The sequence below is a fragment of the Artemia franciscana genome, chromosome 3 (genome assembly GCF_032884065.1).
Source record: "Artemia franciscana chromosome 3, ASM3288406v1, whole genome shotgun sequence".
Lineage (NCBI taxonomy): Eukaryota > Metazoa > Arthropoda > Branchiopoda > Anostraca > Artemiidae > Artemia > Artemia franciscana.
Genome location: NC_088865.1, coordinates 17277614 through 17290045, shown reverse-complemented (window position 1 = coordinate 17290045; position 12432 = coordinate 17277614). Strand labels below are relative to the sequence as shown.

Below are 12432 nucleotides of genomic sequence, written 5' to 3'. Positions count from 1 at the left end.
CTGTGGCTCAGCTATGGTTATACACCAAAACAACAAGAGCCCCTCAAACTGAAATTGTTATACCCTGAGATTTGCTAGTCTCAAATTGTGATCCCAATTTAGAGACTTGCCATTGAGAATTGTTGGTAACCCTCATCTCAGTACCTTAGAGAACCGGTGGACGAGACTGCTGTATGCTAATTTGTCATTTGCCCGTGGAGGAATAATCCCCAAACACTCCTCTTAGTTCTGGATAGCTGTCCTACATAATCTTGTTGCTGTTGGGACATTTCCATTTCGTGAGTTAGTCACATGGGCATTGACCCTGTTGAGCCTATCAATTAGCAATTCTATAGTGGAACGATCCTTTTCTATGATGAATATTCTTAAGAGCAACAAACCGTGCACAAACCGGTTAAGGCAAGAGCACAAACCGTGTGCTCTTGCCCATGTTAAACTTGATACTTGTGTTAAGGCTGTGGGTGTCAGCATTGTGGGTATTGCTCGACATTTGAGCCTACAAAGTGTATGCTACTTTAATAATGTTTATAAGGGTTATGAGGTTGAAAAAACGTGTGACCAAATACCTGATCTAAATAATACCTTAGCCTCATTTGGGTCTCAAATCCCCCTACTTTTTAATATAACTTAATTTTCTATCTTAAACTTGCGTGTACTTATAATTTTTTCCCAAAAACGATGAGTACAAAAGATAATTAAGCAAATAACTTCGAAGACGAAAACTCTGATGTTTTACTGCTGATGATGAACACTGTATATGTGTTCGAAATATCCAGTTAAATAATTTTGTATCTATTCACTGTCAATAAAAAGGTATCATCCCTATTTTGAACTGTTTTACTTTCGTAATTAAGCAAAATTTCAACAGTCGAGATAATTTCAATTATCAAACAAAGCAGCAATTTATAAATGGCTGCTTTTTTTTATAAAATAAAATACAACAAATATAAATAACAAATTTTTTTTTAATTATTGAAAATGCAGATTCACAGTAAAAGTTATTTATTTTTACCTTAGCCATTTCCAATGGCTCTTAAGTTTTAAATATTGAAAAAATTCACCTTTTTCTAAAACAAATTGGAAAACCAAGTAAAAATTTACAATATTTATAGTAATAAACGTCAATTGGTTAATAATCATCAATTCTATTATCTTGAAGAAGAAGCGATGGATAAAGAACATGCGGGAGGGCTACTGCATTAAAAAGAGAACCTAAAACATCACAATAGATACCAAATAGCCATATTACGGATCCAATTGTTCTTCCTTTCTCTTTTTTCTATTTGAACAATACAAAAATCGTTTTGATTTATCGTAAACATTCTCTTGGCTATCCCTGACCTGCCCTTTTCTTTTTCTCTTTTTTTTATAATCGATCTTTAGCTGAATATGTTACTTCATCTTGGGATTATACATACCGGGGTATTAAGTCCCCTTCCCACGTGTGTTTTGGTAGACACAGGCGCTTAGCTAAACATCTTATTTGATCTTTAAACTATTTTGAGCTAAATAGATATCTCAAAATTTTGATCTGATTCATTTGGGGAAAAAGAGACCTTGGGATGGCTAATTGCCCTCCGATCACTTTTGACTCTTGAAAAGGGCAATAGAAATTCCGATTTACAACTGAATGAGCCACCTCCAAAGTTTTTTGTTACTATCCGTTCCATAAAAGCCTTATAAGCCTAGGGCCACAATTTACAACACTTGCCCCTAGGTTCAGGTGGACTATGTTTTCTCTGGAGTCTGTATTACAAGATCTTTGGTCTATTTTCAACAAAATAGCTATATAAAAATTCTGTCGGACAATTTTGGGGAAAAGAGGGTTGGCGGGGGGGGGGGGTCCCCTAGGGCATGAGTTACAACCCATCCCCAGGCTCTGGGAGGAGGAGGTAATGTTGACCCCGAAGTTTTGCTATCTGATCATTGGGCTGTTTCAAACAGACTGGTAGTCTTGAAATTTTTGATCAGATGCATTTGGGGAAAAGAAGGTGTGTGTGCATATGTTTGGGAGGGGGGTATATGCCCTATGATCCCTTTTGACTCATAAAAAAGTAACTAGAAATTTCAGTATTTTTGATCAAAGGAGTCACCTCTGAAGTTTATACGACCTCCCCTTACATAAGAACCTTACATGTCCCCGAGGCGCTGCTTAAAACACTTGCCCCCGGGCTCTGGGGGTTTGTGTCGACCCCGAATTTTTATTATCTGATGTTTGAACTATTTTTAACAAAATAAATGTCTTAAAATTTTTATCGGATGGTTTTTGGGGAATAAGGGCATGGGTGGGACTAGTTGCCCTTCAATCTCTTTCGAGTCCTTAAAACTTTACTAGAAATTTCAATTCCAGTCAAATGAGTCCTTTATGAGGTTGACAAGTGCATCCCTATTACAAAACCCATATATTCCAACAGGGCATATCGCCGGACCCCTGACCTTTGAGAGTTGTGTCAACCCTGAAATTTTTGTTATCTGATGTTTGAACTACCATATCTATCTAAAAATTTTATCGGATGGGTTTGGAGAAAAGGACGTGGAAGGGGGGAGGAGGGCAAGTTGCCCTCTTATTTCTTTTGACTCTTAAAATATAAACTAGAACTTTCGATTTCCAATCAAATAAGCCTTCTAAGAAGTTTATACGAACATCCCTTCAATAGGAGCCATATATGGACCCAGGGTATAACTTAAAACGCCTGCCCCGGGCCATGGGAGTTGTGTCGACACCGGAGTTTTTGTTATCTGATGTTTGAACTATTTAAAAAAAATGGCTATCTCAGACCTTTTATCACTCTTGACTCTTAAAAAGAGCAATATAAACTTCCTATTTCAAATTTAACAAGCCCCTTCTGAAGTTAAAATGACAGCCCCTTCCTTACGAAGTGCCTCTGGGGGAAAAAACGTTGGAGTCGTATGGTATTTACTATAGGCAACATGATAGCGTTGCCTCTGAGACATATCTTATAAATTTGGTTACTGTGGCTCATTCAAAAGCTGAGCTCGAACTCTGGGTCTAGTGCTACCAAACTGCGGTCAAACCCACTGCACCACCACGGGACACGTTTCTATTCTACAGAACAGCGGAACCGTGTGTAATACAGACGCCCAACTGAATTAATTCTAGTGTACCAATCAATTTTGTATTTGTCCTCTTCTATCTTCATTACTCAGTTTCTCTGGCTCCTAGCACGTATCATACACAGCCTAAAGGCACTAGTATACCTGACCTTTTTTTTATTTGCAGAGCAAATAAACCTCTGTACCATATGCTTTTTTCCTGTTTTTAAAGGTAGCGTTGTTGTCTCAATAGTTTAGAATAGATGACAGTAGTGACGGGACAGATAGCAATAATTTCAAATTGATTGTCGAGTCCAGTTACAATTTTTTCTTATTTGCTGCTAGTCTGGCTTCAGTGTGTATGTTCTTTATATTTTGGACAAAAATATTTCTTCACAGTACCTAATTTTTCCATGAAATCCATAAGGAAATGGCTTTATAAACCAAAGGTAAAGTTAGGCCTATTGTGGCTAATATGCCTAGGTTAAGTAAAGGCCAATGTCAACCTTGCTGGGCCTTTATCTGTCGATTTATTAATTTAATTAGACATTTTCATAACTGTCTAGATCCTAAGCTCTTCTGAAGGAAGCGTTTTCATACAGTAAAAGCAGTAGGCTACAGGCCCACATTAGGCCTGTTCCTTATTTTGTTGTCCTGTTTAATATAGGCTTAATATTTGCTACCCTAACAATGCACCCCATCTCTCGTTTGTGCTGGATTCAAACTAGCACTAATAATTTGTTTCTGTCAAAATTATAGTTTAGGGTTGTCTTGCTATCTTAAAAAGTAGTTGAGTTAGGTGAATTAAACTTCCAGCAATGAATCTAGGCTAGTACTAAAAGTAGGGCATTTTTTTTATTAAAAAAATAGGTAAATATTTTCAATAAAATATCAAAAATACAAAAGCCAACAGAAGAAAGTAGAATGGTCAGGTTAGCTACTTTAAGCCTTTTTTATACCCAAAAACTAGACATATTTGGTCATTTGCAGGAGCTCAAAAAGGGCTTAAATTTGAATTTGCAATAGAAGTGGATATTAGCCTATAGCCTATTTGTAAAGAGCTTAAAAATCACATCAAGTGGTTGACTATGTTCACTTTTATTTGTAATATGAACAATGATCACTACAGGGGGATCTACCACCTTATCTTGCTGGCAAATGCAATTTAAGGTAAGGCAATGCAAAATTTATCAAAAATCAGCAATTACAACTACTAACAACAAACTATAGCACCAAGTCACCTGAGGCTAACATAGTTATGCATAGGCTAATTTGTCATTGACAGTGTAGTTTAGCCAAGATGATATTGAATAATCACTCAATGTCTTATTATGCTCTTTCATAATTACATTTTACATTCATAAATTACATTTTGAGCCCTAATGGGGGCCCAAAAGTGGAAGAGTTTGAAAACATGCCTCTATAAAAACTGTCTAGTGAGAAAAAAGAGCCATTTTTAAATGATTCAGGATGGGTAATTATTGTTTCCCTTAGCCTTTATAGTGAAATGCAACTTAGAAAACAAATTTCAGGGATAAAGTGGTAGATCCACATTCATCCCTGTTAAATATATTGTAAACTACAAATTTCTCAGCATCCATCTCAATCAATTCAAAGCCCTCCTCCTTAGCCTACATCATCCCAAGGAGTTTCAGTTTCCCTTAAATCCTTCCTTACAGCATCCTACCACCCTATTTGGGGGTGACCTCAACAGTGTCATTTCATTCTGAACTAAGAGAGAGGGCTAAGCAACCCTTGTAGGTACCCTAAAGTGACTGACTTGCAGTTGTTTTAAAGCAATATTTCTTCACAGTGGTTAGCACAAGCCTCTCCCAAAATTGACTAATAACAGTAAAAATCAATTCAAAAGGGTTTAATGAATACAGAGAGAACTTAAGTCAGAAAGTAATTAACACTTTTATTACAACATTGGGTTACAACAAGGTCTCATTTTTTTGAAAAATATCAACCAGAGTATTGAAATCCAATGATTTTGCAAGACTCTTAAACATCAACATCAGATCACTGAGCCTTTTGTTGCCCATTGTTCATCTTAAATAGGTGTTTATCATGCTTAATGTATGAAAAAGCTCTAATTACTAGTCATTGTGATAGGCAGAGTAATGAATATTTGTATGATTTTTGAAACTTTGGAATATACTATTGACATTGTGTTCAGACAATTGGGAAATTACCTTAAATCACACTTGCCAGCAATAAGGGCAAGTCCTATGAATGGCAGTTTATGTTATGGTGGCTTGACTCATTAAGTGCATCCTATACTGTGAGTCAAGGTTTCCTGTACCAGTCTTTGTCAACTGCAGACTTGAAGGCTTCTACACTGGGAGACATAACAGCAGTCTGGCTAAGGGAGCTCCATAAGTTAACTATGTAATTAGAAAAGAATTTATTTTTCAGCCTGCTGTTGGCCCATTTTTAGCAAAGCTTCAACAGGTAGCCTTAAGTACTTTGCAAACTTACTATATAGAACAAGTTGAGGGTTACACTCTGGTCATATACTAGCTTATATGTCATTAATTCATCTCTTCATTTATGTCTATATGTCAGAAATGACAATTTGAGTTTATGTTATTGAGTAGGATATAGAAGATTTTGTAATCCCTTAATGTATTTGGTTGCACATTGGTGTTCTGATTCCAGAATTAATATCTCTCCCTTGTTGATTGGATAGCAATACACATCCCAAATTCTAATTTTGGTCTGATCAGAACCTTTATGAGCTTGGTGATTGCAGGTGGAGATCTGCTACAGAATGTTCTTTTTATTTAGCCAAAAGTTTGGTTTGCACTGGCTACTACAGAATATGCTTGAAAATTAATTGTAAGCTTATCATCAACCAAGACTCCCAGATCTTTTTTCTATGTTGCTATTGAGTGGCTGTTTTGAACTATTGCTGGATTCCATAAAATAGTGGTACAGAGGGTTATTTGCTCCAAAGTGAATGACTCTGTGAATGCATTTCTGTGTTTTAAATTCAAGCCATCATGATTTTGCCCACTTTGAGAGTGCTTCAAGATCAGCTTTGATGGCTATGGGACATTGTGGGTCATGGACAGGACCAATTATTTTGGAATCATCCACATATAAGCAAATTTTGTTCTCTATGATTGAAGGTACATTATTGATGAAAATATTAAATAAGGTTGGGCCCAAAGCTATTCCTTGGGGTAATCTGCTTTTTACATCTGAGGATTCCTAAAAGAAGATTGATCCATCATCTCTGAATACCCTTATCACCTGCTTTCTATTGGTAAGAAATTGCATTGTCCAGTTGACAAAATCTTCATGGATGCCCATTGCACATAGTTTAGGATTTAGTCTTGTGTGATAGGCTTTATCAAACACTTTGTTGAAATCCAGTAATGTCATGCCAACAAGAGATCCCTCATCCATAAGTTTTATGGTATGCTCATAATGTATCAATCAGGTTAGTGTCAACAGATCAATTGGGACAAAATCCATGTTGATTTGGTGATAATAGACTTTATATTTAAATGAGCTATAATGGCTAAGTTGACTATACCCTCAAGTAGTTTCCCAATTGCTGATGTAAAACTAATTGGTTAGTAATGGTCAAAATCTTCTCTATTGCCCCCTTTGTTTACAGGCATGATGTAAGCATCCTTCCTGTCTTGCAGAATATATTTAATACTTAGGGATTTTTGGAAATCCAGAGTGAGGCAATGAGAAAACACTGTACCATGTCCCATTTAGTAGCTGGAGAAGGGATATTCCATTTGGGTCTATAGATTTATTTGGTTTAATTGGGTTTCTATTTCAGTTATGGTAATAATGGGTTTTATACCTTTTAAAATTTCATACCTTGGGGATCTGGAAGTGGAGCATTATCAAGGACAGTAAATACCAAGATGAACTGCTTATTTAATGCAATGGCTATCTCCATTGGGTCAGAAATTTTTATGCCATCTAGTAGAAGTTGGGTGATAGAATGCCTACCAAGTTTTCCAGATGATGTGTACCTCCAAAATTTCTTGGAGTTAGATTTTGTTGTGACTGCTACAGCTTCCTTATACTTTTCTGTGGTTTTTCTTGTAAGACTTCTCAGTTGGTTACACACCTGTTTATATTTTGTGTAATAATCCACCTGGTTGCAATTCCTTATGTACAACTTCCAGTATTTCTTTTTCTGTTCCTGGCCTTTTTAATTTCTTTTATAATATATATAAGGGTTTTAGAATTCCTTTTATAATCTACAGAAGAATGATTTTCAGTACCTCCGTGTGAAAAAAGTGACAATAATATTTTTTTCATAGTTTACCATGGCTCTTCTATATCCATACATTCAATAAAGGACCAATCACATTGGGAAATCAAAGTTCAAAGAGATGTTTTGCATTAATGGCTAAAGAGTTGATATATCATCTCACAAGATGCATTTGCAAGGCCAACAGGGCTGTGTCATTGTAAGCTTCTTTGTAATGTGCTGCCACTCTAGCTAATTAGCTAGTATTGGGAAAGTGTGGCAAATCAACATCTAATGCAGAGATTGAGTCTAACAGTGGTAGAGCATTCATGAAGCAGCTGTCAAACTCAGAGCGCAATCTGTCTATCACAGAAAAATATATCCCTTCTGAAAGCATATTTATTTTTTCACTTCAGCAAGATTGCTTTTCCCTAAAGTCAATATGGTTACTAAATCATGTAAGTGGGAAGCTACTTCCTGTGCATGCTTTTGTCTTTGCATCCACGAGAAAGTTCTTATGTTTTACAAAAGCCTTCATCAAAAGCTTTTTCAGTTCGCATGTAATAATAATAATAATAATTTATTTGTTACCCGCTTGTTTTGACAAATTAAGCGGAGTAAAAACATTAAGGAAAGAAAAACGAAATAACACAAACAATACAATTAATACAGTCTAATCAAAGGGTGGTAAGGGCCCAAGCGTTGAGAGGCCTCAGCACCTAATCTAGCATAGAGTTTTTTATAAACGAAAATAATATCAGTGGCACAAAACTTTCTGATAATCTTCTGATTTCTATAAGAACGCGGCAGATACAATAAATATTTACAATAACGAAAATACATAACTCTTATGCCCTGCAAATCTTGATTATTAAACAAAGGGCGCAAACCGGAAAGAAACAATATAGAATGATCGCAATATGTAGAATAAAGTCTGGATAAAGCCTTTCGTGAAAATCTGCCTCGGTTCGGGACAATTTTCGCGTACCCTTTTTTAAGTTTACTTTTAATATCATTTAGCCCACAGGATCGAAAAGCCGATAAAGATGAACAAATATTAATACCAAGCCACCGAATCGAAGAAACGAGCTTAACTGAAAAATAACCACAATCAAGATCACTACTTTGATGCTTAGCATTAAAAACTAAATATTCACATTTTTCAGTATTAAGTTTGAGGCCGATTTCCTCAAAAGACTTAGAAACAAGCTGGGTCGACTTAATTAGGCTAGATTTAGTGCAGCTGATCAAAAGTAAATCATCTGCATATGCAATGTACGAAAGATTAGTTAGGCCTCAAAAACATGATGGATTAATACGTGGCAAAACAGAATAAAGACAAGCATTAAAAAGATAAGGGGATAAGACTCCTCCTTGCCTAAGACCAGAACGGATGGGGATATTACCAACGTAGGTGTCACCTGACTTGAGTCGAACATATGAATTAGCATACCAAAAACGAAGAGTTGATATAATAGACACATTTGCACCAAGTTGGATTAAAGAATACCAAAGTTGGCTATGACAAATTGAATCAAAAGCTTTTGAAACATCGATTGCACAAAAATGAACCTCAAAACCATTTTTATGCGCTTCAAGTAATAGTGAAACTATAGCACAATGAGCATGTTGGCATCCTATATACGGCTTAAAGCCAAACTGATTAGACATATAATCTACATTAGACAGGAGATCAGGGAGCAAAACATATTCAAATACTTTACTTAAAGTACAAGCAACCGTAATAGGCCTATACGAAGCACAACTAGTTGGGTCCTTACCGCGTTTCAAAATTGACGTAATGTTACCAACTAAAAAAGAGAAAACTATGTCTACTGACTTTGGCTGCTGAGACATGGCAAAAACTGACTATGGCTGAGAGTTCATGACAAAAAATTGTTTCTGCTAGATGGAGTACAAATATAAATTCAAATGTCTGAAGTCTGGTTACAAGTCTGTGGGCATGAGCTGCTGATTCCCTGTCACTAGATGTTTTGGTTATTGATAGAATGACCAAAATACAGTTGTATTTATTCAGCACTTTGTTCACCAATCTATATCAGTATGCCCTTCTTGCAGTACATAATTTCTCCAGATGAATAACAGTTATGCCAGTGGCTTTCTGAGCATTAAGAAACAGTTGGTAGTGTATGTTGCTGGTTGTAATGTAAAGCACAGCTCTTGAAGAATAGAGAAGAAAGACGCCATTTGTCCCAAGTTCTGACTGCAATCATCCCATGGAAGATTGAGTCTAAAAGAGCATGGTAGTTAATGTAAATTTCATGTGGTGCAATTACTTTAATACCGGCTTGCACACCTGGAAAGTGGCTGCTGATGACACTGGCATAGTATTTTCATAAAAAAAATTAATTCTCCCCCTCTGGATTTGAATGGTAAATTTCCCCACTCCTAAGTTTTCTTGAATTGACACCAATTGATAAGTCTGAGTTATTTTTAAAATGCTCAAGTTGTTCTCCTATAGCTCTTATTTGTTTAGTTTTTCTTGCCTTTTTTATAAGTTGGTTCTAGCTAAGTCCCCCCAATCCCAGTCTTTTGTTCATGAAGTCAAAATGTTTGGTCTTTGATTGTTGGTACAATTTCTTTTTACCTGTTCTATTAACACATCTTGTACTTTTTCTCATATTTTCATTTTGTTATAACCTTTGGTGTGTGAGATTAGATACTATCCTTCAAGATTTGTATCAATTCTTTGAATTGTCCTTTTATGTAATATATTTTTCTTATCTTTCCTTAAATCATAGAAAAATAACTGGTCTGAAATTCACATTTTGATTTTCTCAAAATTCAAGAAACTAAATTTCAAGACAATTCAAGAAACAAAATTCATGAAATAACCATTTTGAATAGAATCAAATTTCAGATTTAACATGTTAACTGGAGGCAAAGAAGGAAAAGTGCAAGGAACTTGTAAAATTCCAAGCAGTCTGGTGTCTATTAACAATAATACATCCATGGCTTCTAGGAACACCAAAAGTCCATTGTTGTACAAAATGGTGTTCTATTTACAAAGTCCAGGAGTAGACCTGAGTCACACATGACTAGAAAAGATTCGAGAAGAGACCCAAATAAATGTTGAACATATATTAAATATATCTAGAGGGGATTACTGCTCCAGAATCATGTAACCAAGATGTATAATTTTATTATGGATCTTGGGTCACCTTACTATATTTTATTGTAAGTCAGGTACCATGGCTGCAACAACAAGGCAATAAAATGTGTTGTGAAATATTAAATAGGAATAATAAATAAACTTGTTTGGAAATAAAGCTCACAGTAGATTGTTTGAAGTACAGCATTATCAGAAACGAATTTGTTTTGATTGAAGACACTTTTTTGCACAATTTTTTCTCCACACTTCAAATCAACCAATAGAAGTTGTTACTACTGTTTGGGAGCCCCTCCTAAAAGCAGGGCGACTATAGCCCCAGCCAGTGCCCTTTCCAAATTACATCACTGGGTAACCTGCTTTTTTGGCCTTAGATGTTTAGCCATAAACTGCAATCCATCATCTTTCGCCCATGGAATATGTCATAGCCATCTTAGCCTCCTTCTCATTATAGCCCTAGAAAGTGAGATAGAATTACTTTTCTTTGCAGCTTACTGTTTGAAATCTTTCAATGAATCTCCTTCATCTTTCAGAGTGCCCTCAGTTCAAAATCATACTTGGCCATGATCATCACTGTTGCTTCCAGTATTTTGTCCTTGGTTTGAAAACCAGATATTCCTATTCTTCCAAACTTTTTCAGCTGTGAGAAATACAGTTACTCAATATTGCCTCTTAACCTTCACTTATTCCCAGTCTAAGGGACTTAGTCTTCCTAACATTAATTTTCAAAACCTATTCTTGCACCCTGAATCTCAAACCTCCAAAAAATATTCATTTTGTTAATATCTTCATCTAGGACACTCAAATCATTAGCACAATCTAACTATAGAAAAGTTTTAATTTCCCAGATTTGAAATCTTATAAATTGAGATTTCGTAAATGTATGAAGCTTAAAACATTTTCTTATGGCTATTCAATAAGAATAGAAGATCTATTCAATAAGGCTTCACTTTTATAACACAAATATTCTTAAAGGTCATCAGCTCAGAAGATCATTAAGGATTTGGATACATTTCTGAAAGTTTTATTTATGCAACTCAACTACTTTCCAAGATAGCAAAAGGTAGAACTTTACCATATTTCCCAGTTAATAAACCTAAATATATATCAGGGGTTCCTCAGAAGGCCTCCTCAGAAGGAAACTCTACAATTCTGATTTTTTTTTTTTTTTTTTTGGGGGGGAAATAAAGTGAATAAATTTTAAGAGTATTATTAGTATATAGAGTAAGAAAATAACAGTACCCCCCTCCCAATGGTTCCAGATAAAGCCCTGGATTATGTAAAAATCCAAAAAAAACATCAATAATAATTTTCTTGCTTTATAATATACAGTACAACAATCTTGGTCACATTTTCATCTTTTTTTTTTTATTTTCGTCTATGTTTTAAATCAATGTTATAATATAATTTTGTCTGAATTCATGGTTCTAGGCTAATCCTAGGACTTTGAATTCCATACAGACAATTCTCCAGGAAAATTCCTTCTGCTAACGCTTGTCCCCAAGAAAATTCCCTTGCATGTAAAATTGAGTAGCCAAAGGGAAAGTATGACAAATAATTCTTGTGGATTGAGTTATCATAGATAAAGATTATCTTTATCTAAGATAAAGATTAACAATTTTTTTTTAATATGAAATTAGTGGCAACTGTAGAAGGACTGCCCTATGATGGAAGTGCACAGAGATACCGACTGGGACTAAGAAGCACAAGCAAGTACTTCTTGTAGACTTGGTATGATACCAATATCTATAGTACCACATACCAGTCCACCCCTTGCAATTGAGAATGCATCTACTAGGCATGCATAAGAAGGTTTTCTCATCTAAAGTACCCTTAAGGGGTATATTTGAAAATTTTGTTTCAATAAAATCACCTTGATGAATAACCTTAATTTGTACTTCAAAATAAATTAAGATCCATCTTGATCTGTTAATCGTGCCATGCTTGATGATGTGGATGATCAAACATCTTATGCATCCCACTGGTGCTTCCAGGGAACTCCATTCCATTCAAATCTTATAAC

At 35.4% G+C, this 12432-nt stretch overlaps 1 protein-coding gene across 3 annotated transcripts in view; it reads left to right on the top strand.

Annotated features, from left to right (window-relative positions):
• Nucleotides 1-12432, top strand: part of LOC136024957 (lateral signaling target protein 2 homolog) — an 83131-nt gene that overhangs the window by 29402 nt on the left and 41297 nt on the right. The window contains exon 1 of one of the 3 annotated variants that reach the window (XM_065700555.1): nucleotides 3323-3503. The exons of 1 other annotated variant lie outside the window; for it this stretch is intronic. In XM_065700555.1, coding sequence (XP_065556627.1) covers nucleotides 3468-3503 — 36 coding nt within the window. In that variant the 5' untranslated portion in view covers nucleotides 3323-3467. Of the gene's footprint in view, nucleotides 1-3322; nucleotides 3504-12432 lie in introns of those variants that run through there. One more of the 3 variants, XM_065700556.1, reaches the window with a different exon arrangement.